Below are 19,539 nucleotides of genomic sequence, written 5' to 3'. Positions count from 1 at the left end.
GAATGGCTGATGTCACTGAGGTGAATCTCACACGTAGTTCCCTCTATCTGTTTTTCCATTTCTAAAGGAAAACTTGTCTTATCTAGCTCACAGCTGAATTTAGTGGGATTTTGGTGAAGTGCTTTGAACATGGAAATCACAATGTAAATGTCAAGTCGTATTATTTTTGGAATCAGTGTCTCTGTGTATTAGGGAAAGTTTCTGTTATCCTTTTGATTATTTCTCAGATACTTCTAATCTCTTATCTATGCCCAGTTCTATTCCAGTATACTTCAGTCTGTGTGGCCCATCAGGGTTCATATACCATTAAACATGCCGATTTCTTTAGCCAGCTGCCAACATCCATGTCCATCTGCTCTTCACACCACTCTCCGAGTGACCAGTTTGCTCTTACAGGTGCTATGGCAAGTCCAGGACTGGGCTAAAGCTTACGTCTTTTGATCTGCAGAGAAAAGTGCTGTAACTGTTCTAACCCTTCTTTTAAAGCACAAACAAACCAATATTGAATACGTGAAGTATTAGCAGCAGCTGCTTCTTTTCAAATCACAAAATGAATTCTGGGGAAGACTTACTGTAAACATTTTCTACTTTTAATCACTGTCTCCTACTCCTGTTTATTTTTCTGGTACTGGAGTGTTGTTAGAGAGGCCGGGGTTCTCTCTCTGTTAGAGCACAGGAGTGAAGTCAGATCTCCAGGATCTATTTCTGACTTTGCCACCGAGTCACTAGGCAGGAATAGATTAAAGTGGACAGTTTCAAATTCTGCAGTTGAAGTAAATTGTTCCTCCTAATTGCATTTACTGAATTTACTATGAGAATAACAGAATTAGGAGAAACTATTTTTTCCTAAAAATAGCTCTCTTCCAGTTATTGATGGCACTCACCAGGTCCAGCCATGTTTATTTGACATGGAGTACTTTTCCATGATGGCAGTAAGACGAAGCAGAGAGAATTTTTGCAGTAGATTCAGTTGGGCTGCTGACTGATTGCTGATGTGAAGGGATGCGATGGAGTGGCTCAGGCGATGAGAGATTTGGAAACTGTGCCATCGTAACCGCCTTTAGCAAAAGAAACAATAGAAAAATCAGACAACTGTTTTAACTGAGCAGAAAAAGAGGGTGCACTGTGAGATAGTGCTGGGCCATACACAAAACACACATAAACATTTACACGCACATTATGGCTCATGGTGTGTCAACTGAAAGAAAATGTAGCTTGGAGGCAAATAAAACCATTTGCTCAGTCTCTTTAGTTTTGGAAGTGCCCAAGCTTTGATTTTTTTAATGTTAGATTCACAAGTGGGTGTGGGTCACGTCCATGCGCTCAGGGAAGCGGTGCTGCCTGCTGCGCCCTTCAGCCCACACATTTCCAACAGGATGTGGGAGATGCAGAGTCAAATGTTCTCTCCCTGACTCAGAACCGGGGTTTGATGCCTGGTCCCTCATCTCCCAGGGGACCAGCCTGACCACAAAGGTATTTGGAGATGAGGTTCTCCAAATATCTCTATTATTAAACACTGAAGGTTTTTTTGGAGAAAGGATTGAACCCTGTGTCTCCTTGGCAAGAGCTATAACCACCACACTATTGAGCCACTCACATCTTCTCTTTACTCCAATGCATTTTCTCCATATACCGAATACATTGGGAAAAACCTCATTTCAGTTTCTTGTTTTGCTAAACATGAGCTCTGGCTCAGATCCTAAAATCTTTGCTCATTTACTCAGTAGTTGCCTCGAGTTCACTTGCTTGTGATGGTGCTGAGCAAGCACGGGCAGCAGTAAACCATGGCATGGCAGAATCCTCTGAGAGGATGTGACAAGACCGACGACAGATCAGAAAACACCAAGTATTTTCTCACTGCTTTTGCACATACAAAGACACCCTACACACAGCAGTATGGATCCACAAAGGCCTTTACCTGGGACCGTGCTCCCTTGGCTCAAGAGGAACTCATCCCTCTGATTTAAAACAGATCTGCAAACTGTTAATAAAATCCTGCTTTTCAATCTCATTAAGAAGTTAATTGTATACCATCATTTCACCCTGTCACATAAGGAAATGAGGCAGGGTAGGGAAATTCTCTTTGAGCACAAAGGGATGGATTTTTAAAGCAGACAAGTGCATAAAAAAAGTGCACAAGGCTACTGATGCATAAATACTGGGGTGCATAGCTTAGAAGACAAAAAATTGAAAATTTATCCCACAACTTATGCAGAGTCCTACTATGTAATCAATGGATCAAGAGAGAAAAAAAAAAGCCTTAGTTTGCTTTATTAAACCAATTCTCCATTCATTCCACATAATTTGCATAGTGGGATGTCCCTTCTCCCAAAATCCCACCCTTCCCTGGGAAGTCCTCATCCCCGTACAGGATGAGTACAACTGTAATGGTACCCTGCACTTTCTGAGTGCCAGGCTGAGTGCTTCTGCTTTATTGTATCGTATTTCATGGTCTTTGGACTTCTGTACAAAATTTTACTACCTACCTGCTTGGTCTTGTGAGTGATGCTCCTACCCCAGAGTCTCTCCTGTCCCTGACACCAGTGGCTTCGGATTCATTCAGGGATGTTCCATCTCTATCCATGTCACTTGGTGTGGTCCGGCCATCAGAGACAGAGTTTCCTTCAAAATCAAGTGTGATCTGTGTGGGCGACTGGAAAGGCAACGACGGAGGTTCCCTGACCGATACATCATCAACCGGCAGACCTGGCAACACATTCTTTGACCAGCCATCTACTACCTCCTGGAGCCCATTGACATGTTGCAAAATGTCATCTAAATGAGGAAAAAGGACATCTTTCTCTAAGTCCAGGAGGTCGCCAGTACTAGCATACAAGTGGGAACCTGGCACATTGTCATAAATACTAATTCTGCTCTCTTTAGGACAGCAAGACATCAATCCAGACTCTTTTGGAGTAGAGCAGTTCTGCTTTCCCAAAGAGATGCTGCCTGTCCTCCAGTTTACACTGTTACCGTTGTCTGTAGGTGAGAGGCTTTCAATAGAAAGTGCCTTTGGGAAGGTCCCTGGTTTATGATCCTTGGGAATATGTACAACCAAGTTCTCTTGGGAATGAAATTCATTTTTGCGGTTTTGGTCCACCACTTGCCGTAAGGCCGTTCCTGCCAGAACATCTAGGTCCTCCAGGTACATCCCGCCTCTCTTGTTTGCTTCATGGCATTTGCGTTCCTTCAAACACGGTGTGCTCACCCCGCTGCTGCTGTTTTCAGACTGACTGCTGTCACTGCTGGATTTGGCAGAAAAGGAAAGTCCTCTTTTGACTGAATCTTTTCCTAAGTTTTGGAGATCGCCATTGACTATTTGTACACAGTGCATCTCTTTCAAGGATTTTGGCTCATACTGGAGAACAGGTCCACTTATCTCTAAAGGACCCGTTCTTCCTGAGCCTTTTAGTTTTCCATGCACGCCTTTTGCTTTTAGTGTCTCCATGCGTTTTAGAAAGGTTTTTGCTTTGGTTCGTGTTGGTTTCTCATTCTTCAGGTTGTCCTTGGGGGACAGGGCGGTGTTTATCACAGTGGAGTCCTGCAGCAGTGTGCTTTCTACATCGTACTGGCCAGAGCAGTCACAGGTCTCCCTGGCAGTGCTGCCGATGCCAGACTGACTCCTGTTGTCACTTCCCCCACTGCTCTCGCTGTGAATAGATGAGACCTCAGGTTCACTCAGATCTGTAAGGACGCTTTCGCTGCTTGTTGTATTTTTCATTTTAATGTCCCCAGAAGATCCATGTCTGTCTGATCGGTGAAGCAAAGCATCAATGTCGTCCACCCGAGACCATCGTCTGCTGGTTCTTTGGAAAGTCCATTTATTACTGATAGCACAAAGGTCTTCTTCATCTGAATCTTCACTCTGGAAAACAGCAAGTGCCACATGTTAAAAGCAGGTGCTTTTACTTGTAATTTGAATTAGTGTGACCATGCCGTTCCATGTGAGCAACAGGTGGTAAAGTCCCCCTGAACCTAGTTTATGAAAGATTGGTCATCGGTTCTTGCATTACAACCTCTTTCATTTAATTGTAGAGACTGCAGCAAGCATCTTAACGAGTAAGACTTAGAAGACAACTGGATGTTAGGGAGCTCAAGAGTCCCATCAGTGCCTCTTGGCTTCTGTGGGGCAGATTGCCTCTGCACTGAGCTGTGTAGGACTGATGCCCAGAGTGACTGTTTAGAAAAAAAAAAGGGTTTTGAAAGGTCCAAGTAGAGGGCTCCTGACTTGCAGGGGTGGTGTTAAGATACACACGGTAAACACTGGGAAGTAGCTGGGTACTACAGCAGTGTGAGCCAGTTAAGACCAAAATTATTCTATTCTATTCTATTCTATTCTATTCTATTCTATTCTATTCTATTCTATTCTATCAGAGACACCCCAAACTTGAGGTCCCCCAGCCTGCCCCCTGACCTCTCCTGAGGCAGCAGCAGCCCCATGGCCCTTCCTGGTCTCACCCCTCAGCCTGGGGCATGTGGAGTTGTGCTTATGGTTACGTAGCTCTGGGAGCTACTCTGCAATGCAGACAACATCCTCCTTGGAAAAAAAAAAAAAGGATAAAAAAACTCTCCTTATGACATTTTTCTCATCTATTTGCTCAAACAAAAAAGATACATCTTCAGCATGAAGCATGCAGTCAGTGTCAAACTCGCTGTTTCTCTGAGGATGCGAAGCCCACTGCTGCTAATGAGTATCCTTCCCTTGACTTTGAACTGGGTTTATACCGCGTTATTTTTGTACATTTGTTCTAAAGCAGAACAAACTAACTTCACCTACATGACATCCAAACAGCTCTTCACATTCTTGGAAGCAGTGTGAAGGCAGTAAAATATGACAGGCTGTCAGACTAGAATGAGGTGCTAAACCAGAAGTACTATTTTGGGACTGGAAAAATTCTCCTTTTAAAAGCCTATTATTAGAAGTATTTTTCTATGAAGTTTTGATGGTAAAGTTATCTCCCATCTCTGACTAGCTCTCCGCTGGCCTGTTTAACTGAAAAATGTAAAACAATTTTTACCAGAACCCCAAAAACCTTAAATAATGTGAAACCTCAAAAGATGCAGATTGGGATCAGCAGTGTGCCAGGTCTCACTAATGCCATAAGCTTTTGCCAGTTTATCACTTCAGGTTGGCCAGCTGTTTTAGATCATGTCCAAACCATAAAATAAAATATAGCTATGAATTCTTGAGCTTAGTAATTCCTTTTAAATCTGTTAACGGTGAGGTGTGCAGCTGAAGTTCATTCACAGGAATGAATGGAGATCTTAGTTCTGCGGCTGGCTAGAGAGAAAAATTAAGAAGGTGGTGAATCGGCAGGAAAGGGGCTAGAAAAGGCTAATACTGCTTTGGCGATTGTGTCTGCAGGGAAGAAATGGCACACCAGACAGCTCTGTCTTGGTTTCAGCTCCGCAGTTTGCTGTATGCATACACAGATTGAAGGACTGCACAGACTCAGACACTTAAAAATTCAGCTATTGTGGTCTTAGTAGTGCCACAAAGTAGGTATTTTAAAAACCATAATGGTATGTACTTTCAAATATTTAGTAGTGGTAATTATATCTACAAAGCATACTGCTGCTGAAGCACTGATGGCATCAGCCAATAGGATAAAATTATACTTTTTTATTTGTTGTACATCCCAATATGCCAAAGGGACCTTAAAGAAGACTCTTGGCTGACACAAATCCCTGTAGCTGCACTGACATTACTATATGAACTGACAGGATTTAGCCTGAATTTCCTACAAGCTGGAATCAATTAAACTAGCCAAAGTGGAAGAGACGTTGTGAAAAACAGCAAAAGGAGAGCACGGAGTAGGAGACAGAAATAAACGTAAATTCAGTAGTGAATATACTTTAAATCATTTTTAGAGGAAAAGAAGTTTTAAGGTTTTTTTTTAGATAGAGATGAACAGAAATGGATTTGATAATAAAAAAGTTTTGCCTCTAACCACAACAAAGATAGGATTGCATTCTGCCCAAGAGCCAGTCAGAAAATACAGAGTTTTTGGTGCTGAAATCTGCAGCTAAAAAAAAAAAAAAGTTTAGTTTTTACTGTTTTTTAAAAAATTATTTTTATTTTTATTGGTAATGAAACATGCTTGTATTTCATCAGAAGCAAAATCAGACAAATGAAGTTTCTGGATACTGAAATGCTGCCATGGTGACTCACTCCAAATTCGGCTGCACTGCAAGTCCTGTGACATAATGTGCTTTTCTTTTGATGGAATCAGTAGAAATTCTGGAAGCCACGGACATCCTGAATGACCTACTCTTCTTGTTAGATATCAGAGTACCCTGACAAACGAGACTGTCCTAAAAAAAATGCAGAGAGCACTTTGCCAACTGACATGTCACCATCTATGGGGACAGCGGATCAAGAGCAGGTCTGAAAGCAACAATTCATCTTACACAGGCGGAGCAGACATCTTGTAGCAGTGACTGTATACTTCTACTGACCTCGGGTGAAATCAAGTGCATGGCTTTGGAGCATATTCAAAAGTCCATTTAATACCATTATATTTGGGAAGACGAGAAGAGGCAAGTTTCTCGAGGACTGACTGATAACATTTGCCAAAGAGAAAGAGGTTTTGATTCACAGATTCGTCACAGTTGATTTAAAATAGTACAGCTTTTTGACTGAGGGTGTACTTCCCTGAGATGCAGAGGGGTGCTAACAAAAGGCAAAAAGTGGGTTTATTTGCGGTGGAATTCTGCCACATTTTTCCAGCTGGGGGCAGGAATTCTCATAAATCGACAGCTGCAGAAGGCAGTTAATCCAAAGGCTAATCTCTGTCTGTCCAAGTTGCTTATGGATGTATTTGCAACACATACACGAGGATTTCTGTATGCGTGTCGATGAGGCCAGCGGGAAGAGAGCAGCCCACAGCGTGGGCAGTCTCTCCTCCCCAGTCTCTCTCCCCTGTTCTCTTCTCCCCTACATTCTCTTCTGCTTTCACATGCTCTGGATCTGTCATCCCAAATCTTTTTCGTCTCCTCGTTCTCTACATTTTTCTCTGCTCTGCTTCTCCCTGTCCTCATGCAGGTAGGGACCCAACCAACTTCTGTCCCCCTGAAAGTGCCAAGTAGGGCATTCTCACATCCATTAGCAAATTAATGGTCATCTGCAAGGAGAGCATTTGAGGGCTTCAATCCATTTAGAACAGGAAGGAGTAGCAGCAAAAGTTAAAACAAACATAACAACAAAATCCTCCTTTTTTTAATCCACCACAGTCGGACACTTAGAGAAGCAAGCAAACAAGCAAGCATACAAACCTCACACCAAACCCAAAATAGTTGTTGGAGAGAAGAAAGACAGGAGCTAAACAGAACTTCCAGAGGACAATCAGCGTTCACCCATCTGTTGCTTTTTGTAATTCTGTCTCTTGTGCAGCTCCCGTAGCTCTGCTTGCGCACAAGTGCACAAGCGCATGGACACAAACCAGCCATCACTCCAAGCAGGTCAACAACACAATCGATCGAGTTAGCTTTTGCTGAAGGACCTCAGCTTCCTCCTGTGGTGCCTACCTGCCCAAATCATAAAGTTATTTTGTACTCAAGGGATTTCACTGTTCCTTCTCCCAGGTGTGATGTATGTTTTTGGTGTGGAAAGTGTTGGCACTTATCAAAGACAAGAAAAACCCATTAGGTCTGAAGCAGTGAAGAGAAGTGGTCTCCATGGCTCCAGTGAATAGACAAAATGCAAACTAAAGAGGCTATAAACACAGAAGAACAAATAGGCATGTGCTGAAAGCAGAATATCCGGACATTAAAACCATTCTTTGTTCAAGTTGCCTCAAAGAGTGAATAGAGTATGAATAGACCGCATCTGCAAAGACACCAAAAATGCAACTCTCGGAGGTAGTTTCTAAAAAACATTAGACAAACACTCTAAGGAAGGAAAAACAGACACCCAAGATTTCCGAGAGTTGACAACTACCATTGTACACTACTGAAGGGCCTGGGGGAATTTGTGAGCAGAAAACCAAACGTTCAACAGTTAACGCTGGACATGTTACAAAACTCAAAATCAATAGGCACTTTCTGCAGTCCCCGCCGAAACCCTTTAAGCTCGAATAATTCCTATATTAAACAGGAGCTTATAAGGATGACAGAGTTTATTTTCATACTCTTAACCAGGAATAAGTCAGGACAAGAAATAAAGAAAAGCCATTGTTTTCATCCGAGCAACTTCCATTCTTTCAAGCAGGATTTTCCACTGTGTACTCACAAGGCATTGGCAAACAAGCCAGCCTAATGAAACTGCACCCGCTAACTTGCGTTGCACATACGTGAAATTTTAAGTACTGCATGTGCCCTTTTAACACACGTAGTATTGTTCCTGATATATTAGTCACAGGTTTTTTTCTATTTTATTTATAATTTCAAGATTTAGCAATTCACAATATCATGTGTCCAGATAATGCTGACACAGAAGTTCAAAGTCAAATACACTTAACTTATTTTTAAGAGCATTACTGACTTAAAGACTAAACTGGGGAGGTCTTATCACAAAAGCTGGGGCAAAGCCAGCACATTTCATGAAGTTTCCTTACCTTTTTTCTTTGGAAGTTCACATCGAGTTTCATTGAGGCGCACTTGTTCAGTGTGTTCAGTCGTCTAGAGGGCAAAGCAAATTCAAAGATTAGCAGCACCCGATTAAAGGGCACGACTTTTCATAAGTTCAAAAGCTTTTCTCTTATCTGCCTGTAGGGTGCTAAAGGCACACAACGGGCTTCAGAAACAATGCTGGTCATATTATTCCAGGCTATAAGACCACTGTGTTCACATCACTTGGTAGCTCGGTTTTTATACTGCTTTTTAATTCATATACATTTAAGTACTTAGCAAAGGAAACAGGTATAAACAAACAGCTCTGATGATAGATGGGAAAATATCAGGAGAGGAAGGAGGTAAGTTGGCTTCTGAAGGACCATAACATAATTGGTCTAAAACTATTTAAGGCTGATATTAGGGGTTTTAAAAAGTTGACATAAAGAAGAACTTTTAGCAGTTAGTTAAATGTTTCTCTACAGTTAATAGTTCCTTTCCCATACCTGTGGATCTTACAGACAGATTAACACCACAAAAGTAACAAATCTAACATCTTTAAATGAATATTTTTAATTATTTTTGACCATGTTTGTAATTATGTCATCAGGGACTCTGTAAGGCTTCTGCTCCTAAAATCCAAGGCTATCCCATAACAATAGTGGGTTGAAATGACAATCTGATAAAGACGGAAATTGAATGTGTGTGTGCCCATGTGCAGAGAAAGAGGACAAGAAAACATGCTCTTTCAATAGAGAACCTACCATGCTAAGCATAATTGATTAGTTTTTATGTATACTTAAAGGTCTTGATTCATTAAACCATCCATCTTCTAAAACCAGAGGCTCAGAGTCAAATGTGTTTGCCTTTGAACATTTTCCAGATTTAAGGCTGAATTTCAAAATAAGGAAAGGCAGAGTGAGAGAGCCCTGTGCCCAGCACACTCTTCTGTAGGCTGCCTGCGTCTCCTGTGCCTTTGCAGCCAGAGCTGCCCCTTTTGCTTCTGCGCCTCAGGAAGAGGCTGCAAATCTGCAGAACTGATAACTTCTGAAATGTATACGATAAGTTACAAGGACACAAGAAAAAAAGTATCACATCAATGATGTTATCTTTCACATACGGTAAGAATATATGGCAGTAATAAATTCCTCCCCAGGACTTTCAATATTAGAAAACCTTTCAAATTGCCACCACTAATAAACAACCAGCTCACCAAATGTGGATCTTCCTTAAAAAAAAATCATTACAAAATGTCACCTGCTCATTTGTAAATAAAACACTCCTCCTTAACTCAAGCCAATAAACTTGTTATGCCATATCAGAAAAGTCATGTGCTCATCATATTAATGTGAGTATAATGCATGCACAAGCACACTCCGCATGCATGATAGTAATGTTCTTGTAATAAATTTCAGGCTTTGTGGCTCTGCAGCTGTATCTTCAGCCTTCTGCCCACAAATCCTCCTCCTCAGGGATTACATCTATTATTGCAAGCCTCATCTTTTGCCCAAACATGGAATTTCTCAACCCAAAGTTGCATTTTCTTGGGGCCCTGGGACTGAATAATGTTCAGAGCTTCTTCTGAGTGCAAAATGTTTATATTTGCGTCTCAATATAATTTCTAAGAAGACAGAGGCACAGACACATTTTCAAAGGACTCCAGCCTAACTTTCTATCCTTGGACCGAGAGGTGAACCAAAGGCTCAGATCGAGTCCCTGCACCTCTGCATTAGCTGGCCTGTGCTGGAGGGACAAGTTTGTAGCCACATTTCCACACAGACATGCTGCTGCTTGTCACCTGAGTGCCTGTAGCTGGCTATCCGAATCAAGCTGCGGTTATGTCCTCATACCTTTACATGGTGAGCGGCCAGACCAGGCTCAGGGAAGTGCTCCTTGCTTCCTTCACCTAAACATGTCCTGCAAGGCTGACCGGGAGATAGGCATCAGCTAAATTCATGCCCAAAGGCTCAGAAATCCTGAGAATCCACTGCCTCCTTTCAACCTGCTCACCAACTCTGAACACCAAGCCACTGACCCCACCACCCTTGCCTGCAGGAGAGCAGCACTGAAGAAGCTCTCCTGAGAACGAGGGCTGCGGCACAGCCCCCTTTCTCCAAAACAGCCCCTGGCAGGGGATCTCTGCAACTGCTTCCTCAGCAGTCTATAAAAAACCCTCTATACTTACTGCCTGTTTGCAGTTGTTAAGGATAAGTTGTAGAATGAAACATTTTCAATACAGGGACCAGTGCTCCTTCCATTCACTACAGTGTCATTTGCCTTCGAAAGACCAGGGAGTGAGCCACGCACTTCAGGAGTGGGAAGACAAGGAAGCAACAGCCCGTGATGTACCCTCTGCCCTGTTTGCACCCAGGTACCTCTGCACAAGCCCAGCCGACAGCAGAAAAGTGTCATGGCTTTTATATTAAGAAGGGCTGCTTCTTCAGCATGCAAAAGTGTACAAAGCGCATGATCAAACCAACAAGATCGTTCAAAGCCATCACTTTCCCACTAATGACATCCAAAAGCAAGATCCTTTCAGCAGGAACTGAGTGGTCATCTTCATAAAAGTGAGTATCATTGATTAAACTGGAGGCTTGGGAAGCCACACCATTATCCTGGCTGCTTTCTAACCTGGCTTTGCTACGAAGAACTTGCTCCATCAGAAACAAAACTACTTTTTACTGGGTGCCAGGGGCTCAACCTCAGGTTTTAAATACGCCCATCTACAAAACATCAGCATGCTTTCTGGGGCTTTTCCAGTGCTGTGGAATGATTTGCCAGTGAAATTAGAGAACTAATGATCATATTTGTGAGCTTGCCTGGTACTAACAACTCCAATCAAAGCCAGTCTGTTTCCACTTCTTATGCTTTGTTGATGTGCCAGCCGTGGCAGAAAGCTTTTCTCATCTGCTTAAAGTTGTTATATGACTGACAGCCACGTCCTCAGAAAATCTTTCAGAAAACAAAAAATAAAAGTCTTTGTCTACAAAAGGCTGTCACTAACATCCCAGTCAAAGTAAGCAAGGCACTACACTTTCACGTCACTCCTTAAAAACATGGGGAAAGACTGCCTGTTTGTAATGTTAGCAAAACACAGAATCTGGACTTGAGAAAAGGTAGGAAAAATCACATTAAATAAGCTTGTACAAGAGACATGGCTATATAAAAGCCAAATAATCTAGGATGTATTTCAACACTCATCTGGAAAGCTCTGCAGTGTTCAGGGGAAGCCTGCAAAATATTTGCTACAGCAAGTGCTTCACTGATTTTATTTCTTCTCCAGGCCATCACAGGTAAGCACTGCCTCTATGGTTTAACACTTATCTCTGTGGTGAAATATCATCTCTTTGTTGAAAAGCGTCCCTTGAAACAATACTTTAACACCAGCAGAGTGATTCAGGTGGCCAAATAGGGATGTCTGGTGCTATTTTTGATCCCCTAGAGTACCAAGCCAGGCCTTCAGCTGTTGCAGGTCTCCTTGGTCCAGCCAGCCCATGGAGAAGTCTGAGATATCTTAGGAGATCTGAGATGGCATTAAGCACAGATATTTAGGGTTCTGAATCCCGGCTCCAGTGCTATACCTATTAACCCTTATGATGGAAGTTTTTCAGAAGCAGGAAATCTCTGGCTTTAGCATCTTGTACGGCACTTAGCAGTGTTTAGAAATACATAGGAGCCTGTAGTAATGCAGGAGCTGATTAGCTGAGAAACCTCCTGGGTGACTGCTTGAAGAGCCATCCAGATAATGGTAAGACCACTTTAAAGTGACTTGGAACTCTATGCATTCCCCTCGACCTGTTCTGCAGCTGCTTCCGAGCAGAAGGTGGGGAGTGCAGCTGGGGCACCAACTGGTCATGCAGGAGAAGGCACCGTGGGGAGGGCTTGCATGGACAGCACAGTGTCTCCTACCTCTGCAGACCTGCAAATGTCCTCCCTTATGGATCGTGACCAGGCAAACACATGGTGTGGTTCCATAAACTCCTCTATGAGGGAAACATGATACTATTTATTTGTTTTATCATTATTCCTAGCCAAGTTTAGGTGCTGCATACACATGCCCCTAGCTGGCTTCTTCTGTGCTGTGGAATTTGGGAAGCGGACATCCAGAATCTCGTGCTGCACTCTGCTGAGGTCTGAGCACCGAATAAGGGTCCTCTCAGTACCGCTGGGGTTGGTGTGCGAAGATGGCACTGGCACATCCGTGCTCCACCAGCTTTTTGCCTGAAGAGAATACAATATTTCCCACTCCTACCACTTTTTGTCATGGCTGCAACGGAGTGAGTTACTTTATAGGCAACATGCTCACGTGAGCTGAGTCAACTCTACCTGAGGTCAATGGGAGCCATTCTACTGACTTCAGAGCAGGGCTGTCCGTACTGCATGTTCATCTCCTAACAGCACCTACAGCAACGTAACTTGGCAGACAAGACCGACTGTACAATCACCACTTCAAAACTCTAATAGTAGGATGTCCCCTGTACAACGAACTTTGGATTATATATAAGCTATCTAAGAGACACTGGCTACGGAAAAAGAGGTTGCTGTCTGCTTGGCACAGTTCAAATTTTAAGAGCTTGATTTAGGGGACTATGGATCAGACTGTTGCAGGCTTGTTCTTTATATTCTCAGTCACTATATTTATGTGAATACAAAAAGAACAACATGGCTTGGGTTCTCCTTCTCACCCTCTTATCACGGTGCCCACAAAAGTTCCCAGAGCAGAGTTGGTTGCTGCTATTTTGGAAATGACACAGAGATCCAGCTATAAAATTTTCATGCCCAATTATTGTTTTGGCAGGCTGACAGCATTCGCCTGCAGATTGCATGGCAATTTTCTATTGTTTGTTACTCAATAAAATCTGAGTGGAATCTCTTGATAGATACGCCTCTAACCCAAAGGCCTCAAATTTGCTCTTTACTCTGCCAAATTTTCAAATGATATTGAAAACAGCAGGAGTGTTAGAATATCTCAAAAAGGTCACTGAAATATCTTACAACGGGGAGTCTTAGGCTTTCTGACTAAAATGCTACCAGCTGCCTTAAAAAAATAAAAGGTCCCTCTGCATTTGTACCTCATATTGTCTTGTATACTGCAATGCCATAAGAAAACTGATTATAAAATGAGGTTGAGAGTCTGATTTCAATCCACAAGAGCAGAGAAATTCAGTGTTTATGCTAGAACCATTACCATTCAGAGCTAAAACTCTGCTCAAAATGATTATCTACTCTGGCATTCCAGCTCTAAAGTTATCCTCCAAATAAAAAAAGAGAACCCCATTTTGTATAGTACTACAGGCTGAATGCACTGTTAGTCAGTGCAAAGGGCTGGTCATGCATAGCCTTGAGGGCAGTTTTGGGTGGTTGAAGAGTGGAAGTTTGGCTCCTGACCAGGGGATCAGCGCATAAAGAAATAATAACTGACCTTCTTTTAACTTTCTATTTCATAAAAGTGCATCACAGCCTATGGCTCTCATATGATATGCTGGCATGCAGCTTGTAGTACTGCCACCACAGAGCAAAGCCAGGGTAAAAAACCATCAACAGTGGTCAGCTGACATGTGAGGATTTCCAGTGCACTGGAAAACTGGGAAGATGTTGGTTTGATAGCTAACACAGTAACAAAGCTGGTACTGGGGCCAGACGCTGGCACCATTGACCGTTTCTGATGAACTCTAATCTTGACATTTGGCACAATCACTTTTTACAGGTTGCTCACAGCCAAAGGTTTGGAGCTGTTGAGTTACAGCAAATTAAATGTCTGCAATCTGAAAACATAACCTGTACCTAATACTTGTATTTCTACCTGGCTAGTATATGAGGTGTTATTCTTTTTTTAGATCAAGACTGTTTAAAAGCTCCCTCTCAAAATTAAAGTCAACAGGTGGTGTCTTCTGAATAAAATCATTACAGAAAAAGTTACTAGGCAGTCATAAAACTCTTTATCTTTGAATAAAGTACTTTGGAAAGATCCATGACTGTGCTTATGTACCAGATCTCAGCAGTATCGCTTGATTTAGGCTTATATATATATATATATACTATAAATCACTTCGTCACAAGTGCGTCTCTCCAGCTGCTAGTTTATTTTTTCAAAACCTCATCTTTTAATAAAAGAAAAAACAGTCTCTAGCTGTTCAGCTCACACAAAGAAATCCTCACAAATATATCAACTTTGTGTAACTGTTGCAGGTGTATCTATGAGTGTACAGAGAGGAAGAAGCAAGAGGTGAGCTGTTCACATTTAGCTGCGTAGGTGTTGGACACATGGTGACCATGACTGAAGTACCACCACTGCCAGTTACTTTGGAGAAGAAAGCCTGGGGAGAGTCACAGAGCTACGCAATGACTGCACCTCACCACTTGCTCTCGCAACAAAGGGACAGACATCATACTTGCACTTTTGGATGGTCCTTCAACTTTGTGGGAGAGGGCAGAGAGGAAGAGATCTCAACCTTCTACTACTTCCCAGTTCCCAAACTACAGCAAAGTGTGTCCTCCCCCACACCAGACTGAAGCAAGGGGATGCATGTATGTGTGGAAAGAAGATTTCTCTAGGCATGGGCAAAGCCATCCCTCCCACCAGGCCATACTGAACAGCAATAGATCAAGTCTGCAGTTATTCTGCTCCCCGGCATCCTTGAGAGCAATCACTGAATGATCCAGGTATTTTCTTGTGATTTGTCTTCAGACACAAAGGCTACTACACACAGAGAGAGAATATTCTGTTCCCCATATCCGTAACAGACAAAATGAGATGCAGAGTAGGTCTCACTTGCAGCAAGGGAGTTTTGGGAAAGCACTCTGACAGCTATGCCTAGGAATTACCTGGATCCTCCAGGAAGGAGGGCACCTCCCAGGATGGAGAGATGGACTAGATGGACTGTCTTCCAGCCCTGTTTTCTGTGGTGCTCAGAAACCCTCTCTGCAGTCCTCCATCACAGACTCATTAATCCCTGCAAGGCACAGTATGATGTGCAGTGGAACAGCATCTACTCTGTAATGACTTTAGCCCCAGTTGCAGAAGGGGAAATAGAGTTTTGTCCAATTATCTTGATGATGGTGTTGTGAAAGTTTCCAAAACATGTAATAACGCCTCTTTGGTTAGGGGCCAGATGCTCCTTTACCCTTACTGAAGAAGAGAGGAGCAGAATCCAACTTTAGCTCAGCACAGGAGAAAGAAGAGGGAAACAATGCCTCTGCAATGTGGTTTTGCAAAACTACCACAGAATTGCTGCTTCTTGAGTCCTGGGGGACAGTACTTGAGCAATGCAATACAGTATATTCATCACAAGCAGAGTATAAAAAGCTAGATAAACAGTAAACCCCTCTGGGAGGGGCAAATCAGTGATTAGTTGTAGCAGCTGTAGTACTGTGGGGTTCTGGTCCCACATCTGTTACTGGTGCCAAAAGGAGAGTACCAAGGGAATTACAGCAGCATGAAAACCATGTCTGCTGCCAGAGAAAAGTACTTGCTGAATTCTGTGCAATGAAGTTTCATCTTTTCTGCTGTGCTTGGACATAAGAGTTATTCATGTGCAAATCAAATGTGACTCCTTCATTTTTTCAGGGTTTGCTTGTACTACTGCTAGTTCTTTCTTAAAAGGCAGGTGTTTCAAATCCATTCGATCTGGGTCTTCCCAAATCATGTCATGTTTTCTATGAGTGTAGTGGGTCCTACTCCAGGATTTTCCATAAAAGAAATGAATTCAGAATGGTAGCATTATAGATATAATTGCTTAATTGACATGGACAAGCAAACATCTCTGCTGCTGCTTCTCTTGCTATGCTAACAATAACAAATCAGCTTATGTTTTAAAATTATCAGAAAATAAGCTTCAGGTGTTTTTTACCTGCAAAGAGGGTCTACAAGGTCCTTGTCAAGAAAATCATGATCTTCCTTTACTGCGGCAATGTCAATGGGAAACTGAGAGTCTATAAAAGGAGACACAAGGTTAAGATGACTGCTTGCTATTCAAATGAAAATACATTGTCTATGTCTAAAATGCTTTGCATGTGCTTGCTCACTGAAATCTGGTATGACTGATTCCACTCAGCTGTGGTGCCCTTCCAGCTGTACCTGCCACCCTTTCAGCCACTTTTTTTTTTTTTCTGTTAAAGGTATAGTTGAATGTCCTGCGACCCAAAGATAGAGCAAGAGACAAGAGCAAATTTATTTCACTATGGCTTTAATAAGATACTCAATTGTTAGCTGTTCTTTCTAGCACCTAGCACAAACAAATGAGATCAGGGAATTACCAACACACTTTCTTTATTCACATGAGCAACAAGGTTCTCTGTTCCCATCATAGTGACTCGAGGTATTTATTAGAGAGACTTTTCCCATGAAACAGAAGTGTTCTGCGCTTTTCACTTTTAATACAGGTCCTGATAACAACAATTTCAGACTAAGGGTTACTCAAGTAAGAGAGACAGAGAAAAAAAGAGTTGAATTATAACCCCCAATATTGGCTAAAAAGCCAGACTAGTGTGCTGGAAGCTGACACGTGTAATGAAAGTGACATGGCTGTAACACATTAGTGGGGCCTCTGTAGCGGTGGGACGGGTTCCAGCACCGTGGCTGCTCTCCAGGCTGCTCTGCCATGCTTAGGTACCACGGCAGGACGCTGGGATGCAGGAACTACAGCCAGCAGTTTCAGAAACTACTGCTTAACACTGACATAATAGACGCCTGTATAAAGGATCTTGTTTTCTGAGATACAGACTGTCTAGAGCACATATTGACTGTATGGGAACTTTGGGAGCCCAGCACAGGTTGTTTTTTGGAGGGAACATCCCTCAGAGTTTGGCAGGCAGCGGGCTCTCCTTTCCTCGGGGGAGTGGGGTTCTGAGATGCTCTGACTACAAGATAGACACAAAAGGTACTACTTACTGGGCACCCAGGAACTATGGTAGACACACCTATGTCAGCTTTGGTTTGGCAGGCTTATTAGTGTTAGTTTCTTGCTGGGTTTAACAAAGCCCACCTGGCTCCTGTTGGAGCCACCTGAGTATCTCTGCGTGGTGCTCCTAGTCCCTGGGCACCCAAGCAGCCCATCAGGAACCAGCACCTGATCCCTGAGGGACCTCAGCTGGCCATGAGAAGCCACGGAGGTGTCCTCGGCATCATGCCCCTCAGTCCCATGTGAGGGGTTGGACGGTGTCCGAGCTGTCTGTCTGCAGAGCTGGCTCTGACCCACGAGGTTTCTTGGCCATCGCTCCATGCATGGAGCCGTGCTGCCTCCAGACCCAAGCTGACCCTGGAAGGTGTCCAGCTGCGTTTGGCTGAGCTACAGTCCAGCTAATAAGCCCGAGTGGGCCTGATCTGGCTCTGTGTCTCTGGCAGACAGAATATGCAGTCTGGGAAAAATGAGGATTGGCTGCAGTTTTCCGCTAAGCAGAGCAGGAAAAACCCAGCCCCAAAACTGCTCCTGATGGCAGCAGCAGCACAACTGCTTGCCCTGCCCTTGGGGACGTCACTTCCCTGGGCACGAACTTTACAGCTAGGAAGGGGACATGGCTATTTGTTTTGAGTCAGCACCAAAATATTGGCTTTTCTACCTTTGCAAGTGTAAAACGCAGCTCAGAATATTCAATTTTGGTAGTTTTGTGGAGTATTTCAATCTTGTTTTCAGTAAGACTGAAATTTTCGGTAACTTTCAGTGTTTTCAGTCTTATTTTAGACACAGTTCAGGAAGTTTGAAAAAAAAACCACCCAGACCAATGTATTGGGACTTTTTTGTACTTGTTTTTGGTAACCTTTGAGATTTACACAAACTATGTCCCACCTTTTTTTTTTTTTTTAGCTTCCCACGGCTATGAAGGCAAGAGTCTTACTTTTCTTTAGGCAGTGGTATGACTCCAGCAGCTGAAGCTTTGTGAAGCAGCCAGCCATGGCCATAACTCAGTCAAATGTAGGGCTGGCCGACTGCAAGCTCTCCTGGCAAGGGCCCAGTCCACTTTCAGTACTGCACAAAGAGGAGAAAAACCTACTTACCCTCATAGAACTGAGCATATTGGGGAAATCCAGCTGCACGTAACCAGTCACACACTTCCTTTGCTTCGATTTCTGAGCAGAAAGAGAAAAAATAAAAGTTCACACTTTGTTATTTTGCATTAGAAGTTGTTTTGCTTACAAGGAAATAGCAAAGAGACTTAGTAGTAGCTGTTCATTGCTTAAAAGTACTGTCATCAGTCTGCAGTATTTCTTTATAGCATCAGAAAATAAAATTAGAGTCCCTCACAGAAATAGCCCTGCCTCCACACAACTCTGGGGTTTGCATCACCACTCGGTGACCAGGGTGAACTGTTAATCACCTCTGTGCAGCGGGAGAAGTTGCTCAGCCAGCTTTGTGGTCCTGTGTCCTACCCTCCCACAAGGATAAGTTGTTGGGGGGAGGTGAAGATAAAGCAGGGTGGAAATGGGGTGACAGGGTGCATGCACTTTTTGTATTTTTTCCTGCTCTGATGCTTGTTGCAGAGAAAAATCCCACATGAAAGCCACTGAAAGCTCTGCCAGGAAATCCCCAGTGCAGGTCTCGTGTTACTGAAGTGACAATTGTACAGGTAGGATGCATCTTCCTACCTTTAACCACCTGAACTCCATTATGTAGAGTCCCTCCACAGTCAATAGACAGTTACTTTCAAAGGGTGATTCATTTCACCTTAAAGTAGTGTCTAAAACAGGCAGGATAAATCAACTACTGACAATGCTTTTGTCTTGTGGCTGCTAACAGAGGGAGGATAAACAGGTACAGGTATGTCTGTGCAGCTAAATGAAATAGATACAGGCAGTAGCTTCGATCACTGGAACCCAGACATCTCACTCTTTAATTGCAATCCACCTCCAGGCCTGTTTTGGGCTGTTTCAGTTATCTACTATGACAAATCTTTTCTTGGGAAGACTAGTATTAAGCAGTAAGGAATCCATCTGTGTCATCTTGTCCCTGCCTCTCCACTATTTAGAAGTATGGACACAGCTGATGCTGGACT

The 19,539-nt window shown here is 43.0% G+C and overlaps 1 protein-coding gene across 5 annotated transcripts in view; it reads right to left on the bottom strand.

Moving 5' to 3' along the window:
• The window catches only part of STARD13 (StAR related lipid transfer domain containing 13), a 307,752-nt gene that overhangs the window by 20,610 nt on the left and 267,603 nt on the right, over positions 1-19,539 (bottom strand). For all 5 annotated transcript variants that reach the window (XM_065628745.1, XM_065628737.1, XM_065628764.1 and 2 more), the window contains 5 exons: positions 18,545-18,616; positions 16,401-16,482; positions 8,556-8,619; positions 2,487-3,865; positions 885-1,058 (listed from right to left, as the gene is read on the bottom strand). In XM_065628745.1, coding sequence (XP_065484817.1) covers positions 885-1,058; positions 2,487-3,865; positions 8,556-8,619; positions 16,401-16,482; positions 18,545-18,616 — 1,771 coding nt within the window. The remainder of the gene's footprint in view (positions 1-884; positions 1,059-2,486; positions 3,866-8,555; positions 8,620-16,400; positions 16,483-18,544; positions 18,617-19,539) is intronic.

This window comes from Caloenas nicobarica, chromosome 1, assembly GCF_036013445.1.
Source record: "Caloenas nicobarica isolate bCalNic1 chromosome 1, bCalNic1.hap1, whole genome shotgun sequence".
In the NCBI taxonomy this organism is placed as follows: domain Eukaryota; kingdom Metazoa; phylum Chordata; class Aves; order Columbiformes; family Columbidae; genus Caloenas; species Caloenas nicobarica.
The sequence above is the reverse complement of the archived record's forward strand: the minus strand, read 5'-3'. Positions and strand labels throughout refer to the sequence as shown.